General features: G+C 38.8%; 1 protein-coding gene across 1 annotated transcript; it reads right to left on the bottom strand.

Moving 5' to 3' along the window:
- Positions 1–3,783: 3,783 nt before the first annotated feature.
- On the bottom strand, positions 3,784–21,741 carry zfyve9b (zinc finger, FYVE domain containing 9b). Its single transcript, XM_063013524.1, has 16 exons — positions 21,696–21,741; positions 18,615–19,275; positions 18,084–18,183; positions 17,870–17,979; positions 17,164–17,287; positions 16,689–16,811; positions 16,164–16,319; positions 15,772–15,996; positions 15,586–15,668; positions 14,606–14,710; positions 13,615–13,765; positions 11,875–11,955; positions 9,082–9,244; positions 8,803–8,908; positions 8,032–8,202; positions 3,784–6,034 (listed from the first exon to the last, which is right to left on the bottom strand). The coding sequence occupies exons 2-16, from the start codon at positions 19,119–19,121 to the stop codon at positions 5,873–5,875; spliced, it is 2,367 nt and encodes a 788-aa protein (XP_062869594.1). The 5' UTR covers positions 19,122–19,275; positions 21,696–21,741; the 3' UTR covers positions 3,784–5,872.
- Positions 21,742–23,333: the final 1,592 nt, after the last annotated feature.

The raw sequence follows: 23,333 nt of genomic DNA, 5'->3' as shown, positions 1-23,333 counted from the left end.
GTTGTTTTCTCTTTTTTATTAGAAATGTATCTTACATACAGTACTTTCATAAATACCTTAAATTTATGGAAAAACAGGGGTTAATTGGGACATCACTTATTTTTTCCATTTTATATTTATGAACCGCTTTAACCTGGTCACGGCCTTCTCTGACTGGGAATTGTTTTATTCATTTTTCAAATCTGAAATGACAAACCATTTGTTCTTTTATACAGGTCCTTCTAAAAAAATTAGCATATTGTGATAAAGTTCATTATTTTCCATAATGTAATGATAAAAATTAAACTTTCATATATTTTAGATTCATTGCACACCAACTGAAATATTTCAGGTCTTTTATTGTTTTAATACTGATGATTTTGGCATACAGCTCATGAAAACCCACAATTCCTATCTCAAAAAATTAGCATATTTCATCCGACCAATAAAAGAAAAGTATTTTTAATACAAAAAAAGTCAACCTTCAAATAATTATGTTCAGTTATGCACTCAATACTTGGTCGGGAATCCTTTTGCAGAAATGACTGCTTCAATGCGGCGTGGCATGGAGGCAATCAGCCTGTGGCACTGCTGAGGTGTTATGGAGGCCCAGGATGCTTCGATAGCGGCCTTAAGCTCATCCAGAGTGTTGGGTCTTGTGTCTCTCAACTTTCTCTTCACAATATCCCACAGATTCTCTATGGGGTTCAGGTCAGGAGAGTTGGCAGGCCAATTGAGCACAGTAATACCATGGTCAGTAAACCATTCACCAGTGGTTTTGGCACTGTGAGCAGGTGCCAGGTCGTGCTGAAAAATGAAATCTTCATCTCCATAAAGCTTTTCAGCAGATGGAAGCATGAAGTGCTCCAAAATCTCCTGATAGCTAGCTGCATTGACCCTGCCCTTGATAAAACACAGTGGACCAACACCAGCAGCTGACATGGCACCCCAGACCATCACTGACTGTGGGTACTTGACACTGGACTTCAGGCATTTTGGCATTTCCTTCTCCCCAGTCTTCCTCCAGACTCTGGCACCTTGATTTCCGAATGACATGCAAAATTTGCTTTCATCCGAAAACAGTACTTTGGACCACTGAGCAACAGTCCAGTGCTGCTGTTTCTGGTTCAAAAGTGGCTTGACCTGGGGAATGCGGCACCTGTAGCCCATTTCCTGCACACGCCTGTGCACGGTGGCTCTGGATGTTTCTACTCCAGACTCAGTCCACTGCTTCCGCAGGTCCCCCAAGGTCTGGAATCGGCCCTTCTCCACAATCTTCCTCAGGGTCCGGTCACCTCTTCTCGTTGTGCAGCGTTTTCTGCCACACTTTTTCCTTCCCACAGACTTCCCACTGAGGTGCCTTGATACAGCACTCTGGGAACAGCCTATTCGTTCAGAAATTTCTTTCTGTGTCTTACCCTCTTGCTTGAGGGTGTCAATGATGGCCTTCTGGACAGCAGTCAGGTCGGCAGTCTTACCCATGATTGCAGTTTTGAGTAATGAACCAGGCTGGGAGTTTTTAAAAGCCTCAGGAATCTTTTGCAGGTGTTTAGAGTTAATTCGTTGATTCAGATGATTAGGTTAATAGCTCGTTTAGAGAACCTTTTCATGATATGCTAATTTTTTTAGATAGGAATTTTGGGTTTTCATGAGCTGTATGCCAAAATCATCAGTATTAAAACAATAAAAGACCTGAAATATTTCAGTTGGTGTGCAATGAATCTAAAATATATGAAAGTTTAATTTTTATCATTACATTATGGAAAATAATGAACTTTATCACAATATGCTAATTTTTTGAGAAGGACCTGTATATACATCCACACTGACTAGTGTAGAATCAGCCATAACAATGGTACACTTCCATACTTTACTGAACATGGTGGAAAACCCCAAAAAAACTGGACAGTCAGCACATCAGGAGTGCAATGGAAACAGAGCTCGGCTTTGAAATGCTGCAACCCACGCTACTGCTCAGAACATTCCGGCCATCGTTAGTAACGCTGGCATGGCCATAAAAAAACAAACAAGGGGCTCTGATCACCAACATTTAACCACAGTGAAACATCTAAAAAAATTGAGATATTTTACAAAAAGCTGCCAGATCATCAGGTCATTTATTATTGCACTGCTAACTGGAAATTATCTTGGATTGATAATAATGGATCTTTAAAGTCTATCCACATATTAGTTTTAGTGTATCTATGAAGAGAAAGAAGAGTTGTGTGTGAACTGTCTGTATAATAGTACCCTAGACTGAAACTAAATCTCAATTAGGAAAATCTCCACTTTTGAATATGGTGCAACTAGGTGCCACCTAGGCATGATTCAGACTTTATTGATGAGTTTGGGGAGATGTTTTCTAGCATTTTGACAGTTTTTAATCACTGGTGATTTTAATATTCACATGGACAGCCCCACAGATCCAGTACATTCTGAGTTTGTTTCACTCAAGCATGGGCACCATTTAGACTTGGTTATTTCACATCTTTTATTCATGAAATTTAAAATACTTTGTTTTGCAATCTCAGATAACATTTGTGTTTTTTTTTAATGACCGCATATACAAAACCATAAGGCCATGTTAAGAAAAGAGTAACTTAGCGCTACCTAGGCTCTAACACATTCTCTACCCAACCTTTCACCTTTACTATCAACTGATGCTCTTGCAGAAATGTTTAACTCTAGGATTATTAACAGCATTGATTCTGTCGCACCAGTAAAAACCAAGGTCATTTCTGGTGAAACAAAAGCCCCCTGGACAAACACAATCCCCCAATAAAACTTAAACTCGACTATAAGAAACCAGAGAGGAAATAGTGAAACACAATGCTGGAAATTTAAAACTTTAACCATGAGATGAATTCAATCAGGAAGGCTTATTTCACTAATTAAACTGATAATCAGAAAATAATGCAAAATGTATTTTCTTTACCATAGACCGACTACTTAATCCTGCCTCATTAAGCTTACCAGAATTTCTCTCGTCTGCTAAATGTAATGAGTTTGCAAGATTTTTTAATAATAAGGTCACTGATATTAGGAAGAATACATTTAGCATCAACAGTGTTGGCCTGATCAAAATGCCAAATAACAGCTCCACCAATAGCAATATGTTGCACTTTGAACTGATTGACTCAGAACCACTTTTAAATGTAGTTTTATCACTAAACCCTTCAACCTGTGCTCTTGATCCCCTACCTTCCCAGTTCCTCAAACAGGTTTTAAGCTCATTATCTGCAAATTGTCAATCAGTTACTGCAGCAAGGACTTACACAAATCCCTAAGGCAGTTCTCATGTCATTTTGGGGAACAGAAGTGTCAACCCCTCTAAACTTAATAATTACAGGCCAATTTATAATCTTTCATTTCTTGTGGTGTCACACAGGTGGCCACAGTTTACCCATGTTAAATGATTACTTATTATAATTGATCCTAAACTCGTTCCATGAATATGACAATAAGTTTATATCATCATATGGTATCACTTTTCAGTTGTCAACATGAACCAAACCTTGTGGAATCCATGCCAGGAAGAATTACGGCTGGGCATGGGGTTTCTAATAAGTGGCCATTGAGTGTATATCTATACTGTATATATACTGTATATGCTAAAAACAGTAACCCAGTCCTCCTTTTCTATATGAAATTTGTTTTTTAAAACTACATTTTTTGTGCTTATAAATATATACTTTTAAAGTCATATTTATAAGTACAAAGTTAAAAGGTATTATGCATGTACGTTTGAAGTGGATATATGCCCAGAAAATATAATTAAATAACAAAAACAAAAGTTGTTAATACTTGTTTGCCAGTATATAGGTTTGTTTAATATGTAATTCAACGTATGGCAGCCGTTATGGCAGCCGTTATACCAACCCTGTTTCTATAATGCACATTTACTTTTACCCCAGCTATGTGTTCAAAGGTTAGTTTCAGCTGTGCTGGTTGTTTCACTTGTTCAGTTGGTTGTGCAACACACCATTGTTTTAGTAAGTGTCTGCATGCGACGTCTCTGTAATCTCAGTTATGCCAGTCATGTAGGATGTAAACAAAACTTCTATTCTCTTTCTAAAAGGGGCAGAGGAATATAATGTGAAGTTGAAAGATCAGCAAGCTGCCTACGCTAGTGTGTGTGTGTGTGTGTGTGTGTGTGTGTGTGTGTGTGTGTGTGTGTGTATGAGGAAAAGTGGGTTGGAAAGTAGCTTCAATAGGTACATTTGATAAAACTTTGTATAGTGGATACAGATAATGTAGCTATTGTACTTTTTATTAGTTGTTCTAAGTAAGCTCAGAGGCTGTACATAAGAGTTTGATATTTTTTACAACTATCTACTGTATTGCAGGAAGATCTAAAACTGGTGTTTTTATAGCCACAGGTGTGAATGGTATTTGTACAATGTCACAGAGGTGAAAATGCTGTATATCTACAAACCAGCATCTGGACGTTTATCGGAGATTCACTGTAAACCACCCTGGACTCCACAAATCATTATTAATGTAACAAAAATGTTATAAAAGAACTAGGTATAAGTCATGCTAATCAAGTCCATTCACCCAAAAACATAGCGTTTTGTTTTCTTTCATGTATTGGTGAACATGCATCTAATACCAAAGCTTGAACTACATTGCCAAAACTATGTTGACACGTTTTCCGGTAAGCAAATTAAACTTTTTTTTATTTACATTCATTCTTTACAGGTTCCTAAAATACAGCCATGCAATCTCCCAATACATCACATTGGCAAGTGTGAGAACTTTTACATTTCTGTCCGTCTTGAGTTGCCTGGTCAACTAAAAGGGTGCTGTGATTATGAAGTTACTAAAAATACATAAGTAGCTCAGCCAGAAAACAGAAGGCCACACAAGCTCACAGAATGGGACTACTGAAAGCTATTTTGCATATTAGTACTACAAAAAATATCTTTGCACTCATTACCAAGTCCCAAACTGCAGTCAGCAGAGTAACTATTTATTGACTGGATTTCCATGGCTAAGCAGTAAGCTAAATACAGTGTTTAATGCCAAACTGGATGGAGTAAAGCACAATAGCACAATAGAGAATGTTCATTAAGAAAAACCTTTTAAAGGACAGATAACGATTCAGGAAGGTTTGAGTCTCGTCCCTTAGTTCATTCATTCACTGTCTGTTTTACCACTGCTTTATCTGATTCAAGGTCACAGTAGGTACAATTCACTGGGCGAAATTCAGAAACCACTCTGGACAGGTCACCAGTCCATCAAAGGGTTTGTCCTTTAGTTCCAGTGAAAACCCTCATAATGATAGTGTTATTTTACATGATTGTTTGATATCTAGTTAGTGACAACATTCTAAGATCTTAACTTGCCTCTACAAAGCACTGAAACCTACCCCAACAGCATCTTAAGGATATACTGAAACCTTATGCCAAGTCCTGTAAACCAATATCAGCACCCAATTTAACTAATTTCTCGTTTATGAATGGCAGGGAACCCTGGGAATGAAGTTCCAAAATCTAGTAAAAAGCTCTTTAAAAGAGCAGCAAAAGGAGGGATCAATTCTAGGACAACGCAATGGATTTGGGATGAGATGTTTAAAGAGCATGTTATCTTTACGTGTCCACATACTTTTGGCCATGTAGTGTACGCCAATTGTCTACAAAGCTGCTGGTGAAAAGTAGTTTTGAACATGGCTCAGTCTAGAATCTACTGGCTCAAGTCGATACAACTATTCTAAAGAGGTATGAATCTGGGAGTAATATGGTATGTGTATTATTTATCTTTTCAGGTATCTAGATTATGTGAAGGGGTTAGGTCTAGGTTGGGTCTATGGCACAGTGTGTCTCCTCTATTCTACCCAGCAGTACATAACCAGGCGGGCGGTACTGTGGTGGAGCTTTCAGCCTGTTCTTCTCTAGGATATGTCCTCCAGAATGTAAAAGATGAGCTCTAGCTGCAGAGCTGTGTATCCATGATGCTGACATAGACTTAGCACGACCGATGTTAATGACTGGTTCAGACTGTCCAAGTAGCACAGTGGCAGAAGCTGGCCATTACTGCCTGACAGAAACACCATCTGAAACAAACAATGTGATCTTACGGTTATAAGGTTCTTTTTAAATTAAGAGACATTTGGTCAATGTTTTAGCTTTAAAGTTAGCAAAATTGCAGAGTAAAGAAACATACGTTTACAGCTTAAGAATAACTACATTACAAGTCCAATATAAACATTTTAAAAACATCTGGAAAAGTAAATACATTCAAAAGGAACAGTGTTTTTATTTAACATACTTTCAGTTCATATACCCTGGGAAAAGATGGGGGGGTATCATTACCAAACTGTTGCTTGCCATTACATTGTCAATACATCTACAATTAAAAAATGTTTTGCTTGGTTAAAATTTTACTTGAAAAATTAGCTATGATTCTCTAAGGGTTTGAAGGTCAATTTGCTGAATTTTTACAATGTTTCACACTTAGTAATAGAATTCAAGTCAGGAGGTTGGATAGGCAATGCAACACTTTCACCTTTGTCCAGCCTTATTCTTATGTTGGGTCTATGTTTGAGGTTCTTTTGTTGAACTGTCCAGATCTAGTTTCTAGGCCAATAAGACAAACTTTCATGGTTCCATTCATGTTTTCTTTCATTAAATCTAATGCCCCAGTACTTTTTGCAGGCAGAAAAGCCCTATGGCTTTATAGCTTTTTATTGATTTTAAGATAATATAAAATCACGGAAATACAATTAAAAAACAGTTAAAAATCAATCAAAATACAATAAAACCTGCTCTTTACTTCTTTATTGTTTTCTTATGCTTCTTAATTAGTGGAGAAAACAAATAAGCAGTAATAATTAAGAGAGGTTTAGTGTTTCTATATCATTCTTTTAATAAATTAAGTGACTTTTTTTATTTTTTATGATAGGCGTTTTAGACTCTCTTTGAAAAGCTGATTCCATTTCTCAAAACCTCAAGCTTTAACACAAGTTTAAAAGTGAAACAGGAGAAATAAAGCTGAACACAGATACATGTAGAGCTTTCAGAGTAAATTTAACGGTTATTCCACACAAATGCAGATTCATCTCATGTTCGCATGACTTTTTACTGCACCGGTCAAGCCGAGTGCTGAACAAAGCAGCAGTCGCACACATGTTGAGTTTAAGGGAAACGTCCAGTTTATGGGTACAAATTTCTCGATGAAGGGCGTTGAGTTTCAAAGATTTTGACTTATATATATATATATATATATATATATATATATATATATATATATATATATATATATATATATATATAGAGTCAAAAGGATGCTGTGTGTATAAAGCTGTGTGTAAAATGGATACACACTGGAACTATCAAATAACCAAACAGAAAGTGGTTAAATATGTTGTGTATTTCCCTGAAATGATGATCTAAATCAACACTATAGCATCCACTATATCTGCAAGTGTGGAGATAAAACCTTTGTAGGAATATTTTGTTTTGTAAATGAAATGTACAGTATGTGCTCCGAGGTTCAATTAAAAGGACTGCTAGAGTATTTTAAAGAGACTATAAATCATTTCTTTAATTATTTATCTTCAGTATCTCGGTTAGGGTGTGATCCAGAGCTTTTTCCTGGGAACGAGAAAGGCAGGAATGATTCCTGAGGGAAATGCCAGTGTTTTGCAGCCCACCACACCCTACATTTTCAAGCAGATCTCAGTATGAAGGATCAGTACAATGAAGAGAGTAAAAATAAATAGGACAATGTGTTTTAAAAAAGGGGTAAAATGCATAAATATATAAAAAAAAGAATGTCCGCTTTAGCTAGACAGTTTATACAGACATAAAGACACTTGCTTATTTCTATTCCCAATTCTTAAGCGGGTGCCATTAATGCCACCCAAAACCTAGAGCTACTTCTGCAATCTTTTGAATAATCACCAGTGGCTATCACATTATAAAGTCTTGTACTTACAATCTCCATATAACAGGGCAAACACTTTTCTTTTCATGCTACTCGGGAGCACACTAAAATCTTATTACTAATAAAACAATGGAACCTATTAGCATAACTGTGCAGCATTCTTACCTTCTGTCCATCCAATGTGACGCGCAGAGCTAATTTGGTCATACCATCCTCCTTGAGCAGACTCAGGGACTGGGACAGGGCCAGGCAGAATGCTCGTGCCAGTCGCTCAATCAGGCGATTATAGTTGGCATGGTTGCCGTTGGACTGTTCCTCTCTCTGAAGAAAGAACACCTGTGGAGCCAACAACAGTTAATTCACCTCTGTAAAATATCAACCCAAGAACAGAATTACAGAATTGTAGGTAAAAAGTGAGTGTGTGTGTGTGTGTGTGTGTGTGTGTGTGTGTGTGTGTGTGTGTGAATAGGATGCTGATAGCAAAGAGTTAAATCCAAACTTTATGTACATTTGTAAAGGATGTGTATGTTATGACAATTTGTTTTTTTTGTGATGATGGACTGGCAACCTGTCTGGGGTGTTTCCTACAATTTGCCCAACCCTAAATAAAATAAGGCAGTGGTAAAACAGACCATGAATGAATGACAAATTGAACCATTTTTAAGTTTATTATGTGCTTTCTAAAAATATTATAAAATCTGTCTAAATGTCTAAAATATAAATGCAGTACACCAAGTTGGTTTTGCATTCTCTACCCATGCATTTGTCTTAGTCTCATAGGCACCATCAAACTAGTTCTGTTTATTTGGGAAAAGAAACAGCACATGCTGTCATTCATAATCACTAAGGAGGAATTGAGTGGCCATGACACAAAGTTACATGATATTTCTGTGTGTGTGTGTGTGTGTGTGTGTGTGTGTGTGTGTGTGTGTGTACCTCTGTCCAACGTATGACCTTTCCAGTAGCTCGATACTCTAACCGCTGGTGAGCCTTAACACAAGAAACCGATTCCATAGACTTTCCATCAATAGGGCTGATTATTCTGTGAGTCAGAACAATAAAGACAAGTGGAGAGGTGCAGCAGCAATAAAACCACCAGCACAGTACAATAAACGCTTATTTGTACATAGTAACCGAGTATTTGATTACTTATTAATTGAATTTTGCACCATCAGGAGTAAAGATTTTATACTACGCAGATTGACTTTGTCTTACCCTTTATTAAAACTGGGCTCTTCATCCTGCCACTGAATATTTACATATTCCTGTCTGTCTGACTGCTGGAGTTTTCCACAGGTAAGAGTGAAGTCTCTCATGTCTCGGAGAGCTCGTCGTAACTCCACCATGGTTTCCATAGTTACTTGCACCAACAACCCATCTAAAAATAATAATATATTTTCTATATTAGTATGAACAGTGGGGTTACAGGAGCAATACTTTTTACATTAGGTTAATTGAACTTTTTAACTCACTCATACCAAAGGACAATTTTGAAGGCAGTCTTTATAAATACATTTTAAAAAACCCTGAGAAAGCTTATGCAGACACTGTGACCAAAGGCAAAGATCAAACCCAGGTCCCCAGAACCCATATTGCTGTACTGAAAGCCCAATGATCTAAACTTTATCTGGTTTTTAAATGTAAATTATATATATATATATACAGTGTATCACAAAAGTGAGTACACCCCTCACATTTCTGCAGATATTTAAGTATATCTTTTCATGGGACAACACTGACAAAATGACACTTTGACACAATGAAAAGTAGTCTGTGTGCAGCTTATATAACAGTGTAAATTTATTCTTCCCTCAAAATAACTCAATATACAGCCATTAATGTCTAAACCACCGGCAACAAAAGTGAGTACACCCCTAAGAGACTACACCCCTAAATGTCCAAATTGAGCACTGCTTGTCATTTTCCCTCCAAAATGTCATGTGACTCGTTAGTGTTACTAGGTCTCAGGTGTGCATAGGGAGCAGGTGTGTTCAATTTAGTAGTACAGCTCTCACACTCTCTCATACTGGTCACTGAAAGTTCCAACATGGCACCTCATGGCAAAGAACTCTCTGAGGATCTTAAAAGACGAATTGTTGCGCTACATGAAGATGGCCAAGGCTACAAGAAGATTGCCAACACCCTGAAACTGAGCTGCAGCACAGTGGCCAAGATCATCCAGCGTTTTAAAAGAGCAGGGTCCACTCAGAAAAGACCTCGCGTTGGTCGTCCAAAGAAGCTGAGTGCACGTGCTCAGCGTCACATCCAACTGCTGTCTTTGAAAGATAGGCGCAGGAGTGCTGTCAGCATTGCTGCAGAGATTGAAAAGGTGGGGGGTCAGCCTGTCAGTGCTCAGACCATACGCCGCACACTACATCAAATTGGTCTGCATGGCTGTCACCCCAGAAGGAAGCCTCTTCTGAAGTCTCTACACAAGAAAGCCCGCAAACAGTTTGCTGAAGACATGTCAACAAAGGACATGGATTACTGGAACCATGTCCTATGGTCTGATGAGACCAAGATTAATTTGTTTGGTTCAGATGGTCTCAAGCATGTGTGGCGGCAATCAGGTGAGGAGTACAAAGATAAGTGTGTCATGCCTACAGTCAAGCATGGTGGTGGGAATGCCATGGTCTGGGGCTGCATGAGTGCAGCAGGTGTTGGGGAGTTACATTTCATTGAGGGACACATGAACTCCAATATGTACTGTGAAATACTGAAGCAGAGCATGATCCCCTCCCTCCGGAAACTGGGTCGCAGGGCAGTGTTCCAGCATGATAATGACCCCAAACACACCTCTAAGACGACCACTGCTTTATTGAAGAGGCTGAGGGTAAAGGTGATGGACTGGCCAAGCATGTCTCCAGACCTAAACCCAATAGAACATCTTTGGAGCATCCTGAAGCGGAAGGTGGAGGAGCGCAAAGTCTCGAATATCCGCCAGCTCCGTGATGTCGTCATGGAGGAGTGGAAAAGCATTCCAGTGGCAACCTGTGAAGCTCTGGTAAACTCCTTGCCCAGGAGAGTTAAGGCAGTTCTGGAAAATAATGGTGGCCACACAAAATATTGACACTTCAGGAACTTTCACTAAGGGGTGTACTCACTTTTGTTGCCGGTGGTTTAGACATTAATGGCTGTATATTGAGTTATTTTGAGGGAAGAATAAATTTACACTGTTATATAAGCTGCACACAGACTACTTTTCATTGTGTCAAAGTGTCATTTTGTCAGTGTTGTCCCATGAAAAGATATACTTAAATATCTGCAGAAATGTGAGGGGTGTACTCACTTTTGTGATACACTGTATATATATATATATATATATATATATATATATATATATATATATATATATATATATATATATATATATACAGTATATTAAATGTATATTATGTATGTATATACGGTGTATATATATATACAGTATATGTCTGTGTTGGTAAAAGCACAATGTTTTCTTGTTTCGGACTGTTTGACTAAGGCTTTGTCCCAAATCAACAATTAGTGTACTTAGAAGTATATCAAAATACAAATTACACTACAAAAAAACAACTTACAAGGCACTTTTATGTACCCTGAAGGTCAGATTGGATTATATACTTTAAAAGCAGGACTTAAAAACACCCCCATATTTTTCTTGTGGACACACACTGCGGTCAGCTGTTCACAGAATTCCTTACCACCATCCTACCACTGCAAAGTTCTAAAAACATCTGTCCGTTGTTGTAATACATACTAATGCCATTTAAACTGTCTCTGCAATAACTGTGTAATGTTTCATTAAAGGAAACACACACTGTTCAAATACATACAGACTGCACTCTACCTTCATGTTCATCCACATCAGCTAGAATTTAGATTTTTCCATCCTACTCACACATTAATCATCATGTTCACTCCCACTCATTCTCAGTGTATGCAAACATCAGCAATAAATACCTCAGCAATATTTATACAGCTTGTATAAATAATCAAAACACTAAATTATAGAATTCAAGTAAAAACCTTCAACGATGCTGGACTTGGCCAGGAATCCTGATGATGCCTTCAGAGCTCCACTGAATACAAAAAAGCAGGAGCCTGTAACTGAGAAACAGACACATTTTCATTTTAATCATAATAAATCTGACTAGTAAGCGAACACTGCATGGCCAACTGATTGCGAACAACTAACAATGAGTTTTTCAGACAAGCTATTTTAAAACTATGGGCAATTGTAAGGAGTTGATCCCATGTTTACTTGCTATAAGGTTTTTTTCTCTTGAAAAGGTTACAACAGGATTTAGGGAGTGTGTCTCCAGAAATTAATACCCCTTAGGTCAAAAGAACATTTGTGAAGTCAGGCACTGATGCTGGACAAGAACGTCTGGCTTGCAATCATCATCCTATATTCATCCCAAAGCTAATTAGTGGCTTTGAGGTCTGGGGTCTACAGCCCTTTCACACCACAATCATGATAAAACAGGAAAAGATCTTCCCTTAACAAAGTAGCACACATAAATTATAGTAAATCATATATTCATTTATTTTATACAGGTGTATGTGGCTAAAACATTAACTGATTGAGAGGTGTCCACATAGTTTTCGCCTCATGGTGTATTTAATGGCAATACAGTAAGTGTGCTCTTAAGGCCCCCTGGTGGTCATTAATAAACACTACTTTTAAAAAACATATCGATTGCATTGGTATTTCGCTAGATTGAAACAGGCCGCATTCGTGTGGTAAAATTAAATTCAGTTGGTTATTCATTTATTTTCATCAACTGCTGTTCCCTGGTCAAGATCGTGCTGGGTCCGGCGTCACTCAAAAACTCTGCAAGGGATGGGTCATATTATTGCCGAGTCTCACACAGACCTTTTGGAAGGAGTTTTGGGGAAACAGTTGAAATCTACATTTACATTTTCAGCATTTAGCAGACGCCTTTTATCAAAGCGACTTACAATTGAGACTGTATACATTGCAAGCAGTTGAGGGTTAAGGGCCTTGCTCAAGGGCCCAACAGTGGCAAGTTGGCAGATGTGGTGTTTGAACCAGTGACCTTTCAGTTACTAGTCCTGTACTTTAACCGCTGAGCTACCACTGCATTATACATCTACTTCTTAATGAACCATCTAGAACATTTATAAATAACAGAGCACAAAATATTGTATTTTTTAAATGATTAAGACTGTTAGTAATCTTTTATTAAGAAAACAGTAAATGTGTGAAAATATTGCAAAAGAATTACATTTATTATTTTAGTTAATTTATATATTCATATGGGCCTCCTGTCTACTTGGGGTTCTTGTAATCATCTCAACCCTCCAAAACGGTATGGTGCCTGTTTAATTTCTGTAAATTGAAAATGATTAAGCCACCTAAATATGCATGCAATTGTGAGAAAAAATAAATATCACAGAATGGCTTAAGCATTCTACTGGGCTCGTGGAAAACTGGTACCATCTTTAAAATGTCAAATGGCTCAAAAAAAGTTGCTCCCAGCTCTCAGTTTGGTGGATGCTAATGTTTTCATCATGTAATGCATCCAGAATTTCAGTAGGAGAAGGAAATAATTAGATTTACAGTTTTAGCTTTTGCTGAATATATGAAAAACATGGATGGAAATAAACACTTTGGTACTCTGCAGCAAGCTTTACCGTACTTAATTTATTCCTTTATCTAAATGAGTATGCATTCTTCTCTAAAATGACAGTATGTGCATTTGCATGTGATCGTTGTGTGTTTGTTTATGTGTGTGTTCTTACTCCTGCGAGGTTGATTGTGAATGCTGATAGCCTGCGTCTGGTACTGTCCGTCTGCAGTCTGTACGCAGATGAGATGGGAGTCGGCACGCTCATTAAAACAGGCGCCCATGGCCAGCAGTTTCTCATTTGACTTATTCAGCACCTTTAGCAGCTGAGCAAGCAATAGTAGAAAAAACATGACCTGATTTATCAGCATAGCATCATAACTGCTCAATTGCAAACACTAAATCAGTATGAAATTTTGTTATATTATTGAGAAACTATAAAGTCTCCCCTGTTTTACCATGGACATGGTGGGTGCAATTCACTGGGCAAAAGGTAGGAAACACCCTGGACAGGTCACCACTCCATCACAGGGCAAACACACACACAAAGCAAGGGCAATTTTGTATCTCCAATTTTCCTGACTGCATTTTTGGACTGTTGGAGGAAACTGAAAAACTCCTATCTATTATAAGCCCATGCATTTACCCCACTGCCTTGGTTATGCTATTAACTGGTGTACTGCACTTTTGCAAAAAGGTCACTAGGACAACACAATGTTTAAATTTAGACTTTGCACTAATATACAAGTTGCTAATGTAATAATGATGGCAGGTTTAGTAATCTGCTACTTCTGTGTAACTATGCATTAGGTAAGAACAAAACTAGCTGGCTTGTTGTCATATTCCTAGAAACTTAAATAACAGGTTTTGGCACTGATAAAATATACAAAAAATAGCCATTTTTGCTTGACGGCTAACATAACACTCAATTATGTGTTTAAGCTGTAAAGCCTGTTCTTTAAAAATGAGGTTCGTACACATTTTAGCACAACATATGCAGCCATCTAACTGATATATTTTTCAGAGAAGTCCTTAGTGGTTTTAGCAAGAAAATGCTAAGTCACATTCTGAACAATAATGGACAAAAGAATGCAGTACAATAATTTTTCCTTTTGGGATATTAGGAATGCTTTAATAATTGTTGTAATATATGAGTGATGACGTACCTCAGCATGGCGGCTTTTAGGGATCGTTATGCATGTGCTCCGTGCCTCTAAATCAACCATAAGCCCTGTCACTACCGGTAATGTGTACCGGTAAAACCGAAAGTCCTACAAAGTAGATCAGAACAAACTTTATTTATAGTCATACAACAAAGAAACACAAAGTAAGAATAAGTTGGCACATCATACAGAAGACAAACATCTGCACATTTTAATGAATAATTAATGTTTATTTGCTGGCAAACAGGAAAATAATAAAATTCATGAATTCGTTGTCTGCTTTACCACCAATTCATCCTGGTCCAACCCAAAGTCACACATATTACACACACTCATACCTAAAACAATTCTTATTAGCTCCAATTAGCCTAACTACATGTCTTTGAGATTATGGGTAGAAAATCTGAGCACCCAGAGGAAACTCACATAGACACAGGGAGAACATGCAAACTTTAAGAGAAATTACCTTGACTGCCCCGGGAATCAAACCCAGGGCTTTCTTGCTGTAAGGCAACAGCAGTACACACTGCACCACAATGCAGCCAAAATCATAAAATGTATCTTGCATAGTATTTGTTGAATATTATATGTTTTTAATTAATTTCCAAGGGATGGCATAGCACTGAAAGGTTATGGGTTAAATTCCCAGGTAGAACGATCCGGGTCCATTCTGTATGTGTCCATGTGGGTTTCCTCCAGGAGCTCCGGTTTACTCCCACAGGTCCAAAAACATGCAGTCAGGGTAACTGGAGATACAAAATTGCCATAGGTGTGTGTGTGTGTTGCCTTGTGATGGACCAGCGACCTGTTCAGGGTGTTTCCTACCTTTTGTTCAGTGAATTGCACCCACCGCAACCCTGACCAAGATAAAGCAGTGGTAAAACAATCAGACCCAGTGCTTTTTCTATTTAGCCAAAAGAAATTTGTAAAATCAGCAGAATTCTAATTACCAACTTTAAAATCACAAAATAGTAATGCCTCACCACCAGGAGCCTCATGATGCTGTTGTTGATCTGGCCAAAGAGTGGCTCCCTAAACCGCACACTGAACAGTGGACAGGGGTAGACTGCAGGGGGAAAAAACAGCCACATTAACCAAATGTCATTTCATCACTCTTTTCTCTTTTCTTTATTTCCAAAAAAAAAAGATCCCCATTTTGAGGCACCTACAACGATACTCAGCGCCCAAACGTAACATGAGACGCAGAGGGAACGCTCTGGCCCAGGGACTCTCAGCCCGATGAATCAGAAGACCAAACAAGAAGGGCTGAGGGGGCAGTGGCAGACCGTCCAGGGATTGTAATGTGGGACGCACGTAGAGAAATCCGGCATGATCCTCGCTACCCAGAAACCCCCGTGCTGCCAAAGAATGGCTTAAATGATTCAAGAGCTTTCCTGCTAAAAGAGAAAGAAGAATAAAATAAGTATATATGTGAAAAATGTGGGTCCTAGTTTAAGTTGATAAAGGCTTCAAATGTGTCCACATATTTTTGGCCATATATGTACAATAAAGTGTTAAATTCTGAAGCTATCGCCAATATTTAATAATTTGTTAATGCTACCTGTCTGAGCATCCCAGTAGATCTGAATAAAATGGTTGAAGATGTCTGTTGGGAATCTCTTCTCTTCAGGCAAGCACTGTAATAGCACAACTACCTCTGGCTGACCCACTGCATGCATCCCTTTAGATGTTACACACCAACACCTTCTGTTCACATCTGTAGAACACACATATGTGCACACACACTCATATATCACGGTCATTTATTCACTTTTACCAGTCACAGAGAATCAAATGCCACCTGGAAACAATGGCAGTGAGACAACAATACATCCCGGACAAAATGTTTGTGTAATCTGGGTCATTAATAGCCAAATCTCTCATTAAAACAAATATTTTTTTAGTAAACAAAAAAAAAACAATGAAAATAATTATTTCTATACAGTGGTGCTTAATAACCGGCCAAACACTGGGGCCGATACCTAATTTTAATCAGTCAAACTACATTGTTTTGGGGGCATGTATTGATTCACATGCCCAGCATAATTAGGTAATAAATAGAAAATGGTGATATTTGCGGACATACAGCTGACGATCTTCACCATAGCCAGAAGGTTGGCATTAAGAACAAACACCAGTGGCTCAGTCTGGCCTTGCTCCAGTTCCTCCAGCAGTGAGATCTCGGTCCGCTTTTCCTCCACTGTGTAATCTGCACAACACCAAAACATCTGTATGATACTGAATCCTCTTTTATGCAATTAGTTAGCAATTATGCTAGTAAAACAGCACAAAAACAGCTGTCTTTTCAAATGTTATGTCTTCTACAAATGCTTTCAGGACTCATAACAGGCCACTTTAGAATGGTCCCATTCCTGGGTGCTTTTAGTGTGTTTTGGGTAATTATACTGCTTGAAGACACATGATCTACATCTGAGGCACAGTTTTCTGACAATGGGTTGTACATTTCACTCATGTATGAGGCAAAGGCTGACAAGGCAGTGGAGGGATTAGATATATCTACATTTATAAAGACAAAAAGATGAAGTTACATATTTACATACCTCCTTTTACCCCTGTAGATGTAAGGATGGGTGGAAGCCCCTTATGTGGTAAAGGCTTTGCTGAGTTTCCTTTGGGGCTGTTAACCACTCCCTCTCGCCCCAGGCTTGGAGAGTTTGACATTGCCTACAGTTGGTGAGCAAAGCATACTATGTTACATACTATGTTATACAGTATTTTAATCTCAATACTGTATATCAGTTTTACCAGCTTGTTTGTATGCTAGCATTACATGTGAATAGAGGGTAAATACTAAGTTGATTAACTAGTATTTATAACTGAAGTCTGAAGCTACATATACTTAAACTGTTGTACCCCGCTGATTAAAGTACACACACAGATGCGGGAGCTTTAGCACCATATAAAGCTAGTTAACAGTATGCTGACAGTTTATAAAGCTTTTTTGGCTGTTCCCTTATATGTATATATTAGAGGTCACCTCAAGAGTGTGGTCTGCATACCAGACTTGGCACTGTTTTTACAGATGCCCTTCCTAATTTAGAGGATAATGCATCTACGGTCGGAACCAAATGTAACCCTGTACATCCAGTGCATCTGCTGCACAAAACAAGCCAATTTGTCCAATCCAAGGCACGTATCTAATATACGTGATTACAAGAACACTTAGTGCCAAATATATGTAAACCGTTTTTTATGTGCAATTCTGCTACTATGCATAAGAAAGAAATGCAAGATAAAAATAGTTACAGATGGATCTGCGGACCCCCGGGTTGGAGTATTATCGGCACTAAAAGTCTCGTTTTTAGGGAGAACGTTGTCAGCAAACCACACTTTCTTTTGTTCTTTGCGAAGAGTTCCTATGAAGAAAAGGAAAAGGAATTGCTTTAGGTAAATAAAAAAGAATGATGCACTAAATAAGAAAGAGATATGTTTTTAATGGCTTCATCCTTTAAATACCCACTGTTTATTAGTGTAGAGTGACAGGTGACACAGACCCGACCCTCTTTACCACCAAGGTGAGTCAACCTGAACCGTAGGTCACAGCACACCACACAGAACACCTGAAGAACACATTATTATTATTATTATTTGTGCTCATTCATTAGTAAGGTAAGGCACTGATGTTCACCAAGAGGGCCTGGCTCTTTATTAATGCTCCAGATTTCCCAAAAATGTTCAATCAGGTTGGGGTCAGGGCCCTCTGCAGGCTTCTGGCCTCACCTTGTGTCCAACTTTTGCCATAAAGTTAAAAGCATAACAATAATTTAATATAATTGGTTTTATACAACTGTTGGCAATAAATGCAGCTAAAACACCCAAACTCAATAATTACAAAATTATCCTCATACTGTATAGATCAGATTTCAGTAATAAATGCAAGTCTTTTGATGCAGCACACTGTTCTTAGATCTGATAACAAACATACATCAATTATAATAATTATTCACACACCATTAAATTTGCAACTAATGAAAGAATGTTAATGCCATACCTTCCCACAGGCTCTGCAATGGTGCCGCCTCCTTGTGAAAGAAAATCTGGATCCACATTTCATACACACAGGAGCCTGGGAATCAGGGACCCACTGTGGAGCTGTGGAGCCCAGAGAACTGCAGCGCTGCACGAGTAGGGAACCCAGAGATCCTCTTCTCACTTCTGATGATTCACTCTCGGGTGCACTTATTTTCACGCTGCCTCTGCGGCCCAAGGACAATTCGGATCTGAGATTAGATAATTGCGTGTGTGTCGGCGGATGTTCTGGACCAGCCTCATTGCCCTGGGTCAATGCCGGAGGTGGAGAGGGTGAGCTTCCCACCACGGCCTCTTGCTCTTCCTTCTCTCCATCTGCCAGCTCCTTCTCTTCCACAACAGAGTCTTCTTTAAGTCCAGGCTTTAGGCAGCTGTCCTCCAGAAGTGCCTCCCTTGAGTCATTTAGAGTAGAGTATCCCAAGCGTCTTTCGCCCCAGACAGAGAGAGTGGCACTCACAGCTTGCCTCATTCTCTCAGCTCAGTTCAGTATGCTTCGAGAAGTCACTCAGCATTGCATTAGGTCAGACTTACGTCACAGTGATGTTGCTGTTCAGCTCTAAATCATCCATGTTTTAAAGATGTGGCCTCAGAGGGTGATAAATGTGTCACCGCAGTGTTCCCTTCTGTGTAGAAAACAGATTGCTCATCAGCATCATTGCAACATTTCATTAAAAGAGGGGTATTAACAGCAGAGTAGATATGCAGATATATTGTGTACAAACAGATGGGTGACAAATTAAAGGGAAAAAAGGAGTAAATGAGTGGGAAATCATAAGTACAGATGTTCACACAGGTGCACAGTATGATACCATTAAGTAATTAACATCATGTAAAATGCTGAAAATACAATGATTTTTAAAGAAATGTTAAAATATGTGTGTGTAAGTTCGTACGTGGGATACAGCAAGAGAATGGGTCATTATTTTTTATTTCAACCACTTTTTCCTGGTTTAGGTCAACACTGGGCACAAGGTAGGAGCACCAATTAAGGGAAAATACACTGTATGGCCAAAAGTATTGGGACTTGCAGTCTAATTTTTGAAAATCATATGTTTTAGCCACAACAACTGCTAACATGTGCACTAAATAAATGATATAAAGGAAAGTCCTGTCCCTAATTCTTTGCTGTCCCAGCATGACTGTGCCCATGTGCATAAAGTAACGTCAATAAAGATATACAAAAAAGAGCTTGTTTAAAAGATTTCCAATGTCCTGCACAGAGCCCTGACCTCAACCCCACTGAACAGCTTTGAAATGAACTGAAACATCAATTGGGGCTTTCTTGACCAACGTCAGTTTCCACTCAAATGCTCTTTTGACTGAAGGGGCCCAAATTCACTCTATTTTAATACGATTTATTTTTAAACTAAGCTGTTAACAAGTTTATAGTCAGGTGTCCAAATACTCTGGCCATATGGTGTATTTTGGGGGAATCGTGTAAGATTTCACATTTCACATTTGCTGTTTTTTTTATTTGACTAAATAATAGGAGGACCCACCACAACCCAGACCAGGATAAATCAGTGGTAAAACAGACAATAAATGAATAACAATTTGTTACAACAGTTTGTTATTGACTTAAGCTGCTAACTACAGGACTAGTTTGACTAAATCCATTTTTAAAAGTCCATGAAACACTGGTCTATTCTCAAAGTCTCAAAGTTCATACAGTATGGGTCAATTGGCAATGTTAACAATCACTAAATGTGGGATCATGGATTTTAAAAAACACAGTACCAGTAGTGCAGTAGAAAGGGGGCATTTGTGGCCAGGGCTTGTTGTGCATTGAAGCCAGTGGTGATGGGCAGATCTTCAGAGACATAAAATAACCTTAGAAAAGAACTCGCAGTTGCAGTAATAATTGAAACCCCAAAACTTCCAAGACCTTACAAGTATATGTATTTTTCTATTTTCATTGCAGACAGAAGGCGGCTAAGTGGGTAGCACTGTCAGCTCACAGCAAGAAGGTCCTGGGTTCGATCCCCAGGTGGGGCGGTCCGGGTCCTTTCTGTGTAGAGTTTGCATGTTCTCCCCGTGTCTGCGTGGGTTTACTCCGGGTGCTCCGGTTTCCTCCCACAGTCCAAAGACATGCAAGTGAGGTAAATTGGATATACAAAATTGCCCATGACTGTGTTTGATGTAACCTTGTGAACTGATGAACCTTGTGTAATTATACCTTGTAACTACCGTTTTCTGTCATGATTGTAACCAAAAGTGTAAAATATGACGTTAAAATGCTAATAAACAAACATTGCAGACAGATCACACAGCAAAATTAGCTCGTGATGGAGAGGATTTCAACCTAGTAACAGCCCAACCTGGCAACCCAAAATCACCTAGGCTTTTGCCATGCTGCTCAAATTGTGTCGAGTTTGAGCGTTTGTCCGAAAAATAATGTTAATCCATTTGTTATTATCAAAAGTATTTAAGAATTTTATTTGTAATTAAAGTTACGTTGGTTCGGGTTAATGTGCTCGTTTGCGTAGTTCTACCAATGCGCCATAAACCCTTTAGCAAATGCGTTTGGATGGGAAAAAGCCGGTAGTCACAAGCCAATGCGTTCATCATGTGTACCCACGCTTAGCTCAGCCATTTACCAACCATGTCAGCACTTTTACAGCCACTGGCCCATTTATATATGATCTGTGTGAAATCAAATGTCTAGACATGCATTTTGGTTGTAGACGTACCAAAGGTAGCCAACACATATACGCAGCAGCTTTGCTTGAAAACCTTTAGACCTGCGTTGCAGGTGAACGCTGCATCGCACTACTTCACGATTTCTAATCTATATAAAATAAACAGTTATTCACAAACATTGAACCGACCTGCAGATTTAACCCACAAACACACAAATACACACGATCGTTAGCACATCAGTGACTGCAGCAATGCGACAGTCGCGTGTCCTGTACCTATAAAAATCGAGTCAGTTACAAGCCCACATTCATTACAAGTACACAGAGAAACAAAGCTGTTCCTGGCTTTTCGTGTTAGTATGTGCATGGTGAGCGATCAGATAACGAGAACATTCAATACTGACCTAGATCAACGTAACCCATCAGAGCTGGGATCAGAAATGGTCCATGGTACCTCTGGTAAATGCTGGCATTGCAGTAAATCTCCAATCACAGCACCGCGCTCAAACTACTGCAGCAGCGTCTCTGATTATAGAAACGTCCCGGCAAATCCAGTCACTCCAGCTCGCTCAGTCACCACATCCATTATCAAAAGTGACACCAGGATCTGATAAAAAAAAAAACTGGCTATGTGATACCTGAATTATACTCAGGGTTAGGCTGAATGTTTGTTTATTTTGTTTGTTTGTTTATTAAGATTTTAATGTCATGTTTTACACTTTGGTTACATTCATGACAGGAGCGGTACTCATTACACAAGATTCTTCAGATCACACAAGGTTATATCAAACACAGTCACAGTCAATTTAGTGTCTCCAATTAACCTCACTTGCATGTCTTTGGACTGTGGGAGGAAACCAGAGCACCCGGAGTAAACCCACGCAGACACAGGGAGAACATGCAAACTCCACACAGAAAGGACCCAGACCACCCCACCTGGGGGATCGAACCCAGGACCTTCTTGCTGTGAGGCGACAGTGGTTTATTTATTTATGGCTAAATAAATTCAGTTACATATTCTGTCAAAAGTGCAACAAAATGTAATGGTTCTTAATACTGTAAATACAGTAAAATATCCACACTATGCTTGTTTGTTTATTAGGATTTTAACGTCATGTTTTACACTTTGTTTACATTCATGACAGGAACGGTAGTTACTCATTACACAAGATTCATCAGTTCACAAGGTTATATCAAACAGTCTTGGACGATTTAGTATCTCCAGTTCACCTCACTTGCATGTCTTTGGACTGTGGGAGGAATCCGGATCACCTGGAGGAAACCCACGCGGACACGGGGAGAACATGCAAACTCCACACAGAAAGGACCCGGACCGCCCCACCTGGGGATCAAACCCAGGACCTTCTTGCTGTGAGGCAACAGTGCTACCCACTTAGCCACCATACCACCCCTACACTATGCAACTGAATTGTTGTAATTATGTGATTAAAGCATGAGTCTGGCACATTATAGACATGCCACATAGACCCCTTCATTCTATTATAATTTTAACTGTTCACAACTGAAGACATGGCAGATCAATTGGGCAGTAGTAGCTCAGTGGTTAAAGATACTGTAATCAGAATGTTGCTGGTTCAAGCCCTAACGCCACCCAGTTGGGCCCCTGAGCAAGACCCTTAACCCTCAGTTGCTCAAAATGTATTCAGTCATAAATGTAAGTCACTTTGGATAACTGTGTCTGCTAAATGCTGCAAATGTAAAGTAATGTAATGCAGATCCCTGTAGTTAGGGTAGCAACTAATACCATTTGCACAGAGACAAAACATCAACTGATTGTGGTTCTACCATATGCACCAGTGCAACATATTTAGAATACACTGGGAAAAGAAAGCCTTAAGCAATGCTGTTATTTTATTTTACTGGCAAGATGTTTCTGGCAGACAGTATCCCTGTGTTCAATAATTCATATAGTGTTACAGCAATCATTATATTTAGTATTATTGCCATAAGTTACAGTGTCATGGGTTCATTTGTGACCTAGTGGACTGTTCTATTAAAAATATGATATATAATAAATATAT

This window comes from Trichomycterus rosablanca, chromosome 17 (assembly GCF_030014385.1).
Source record: "Trichomycterus rosablanca isolate fTriRos1 chromosome 17, fTriRos1.hap1, whole genome shotgun sequence".
Classification (NCBI taxonomy): domain Eukaryota; kingdom Metazoa; phylum Chordata; class Actinopteri; order Siluriformes; family Trichomycteridae; genus Trichomycterus; species Trichomycterus rosablanca.
The sequence above is the reverse complement of the archived record's forward strand: the minus strand, read 5'-3'. Positions and strand labels throughout refer to the sequence as shown.

Bases quoted from the DNA above. Each gene is read 5' to 3' on its own strand.
- zfyve9b (XM_063013524.1), bottom strand. From the start codon at position 19,121: ATGAGGCAAGCTGTGAGTGCCACTCTCTCTGTCTGGGGCGAAAGACGC. The intron at 17,980-18,083 runs GTGGGTATTTAA...TTTTCTTCATAG, and splicing joins TCACTCTACACTAATAAACA to GAACTCTTCGCAAAGAACAA. The intron at 8,909-9,081 runs GTAAGACAAAGT...TCTGACTCACAG, and splicing joins GAGCCCAGTTTTAATAAAGG to AATAATCAGCCCTATTGATG.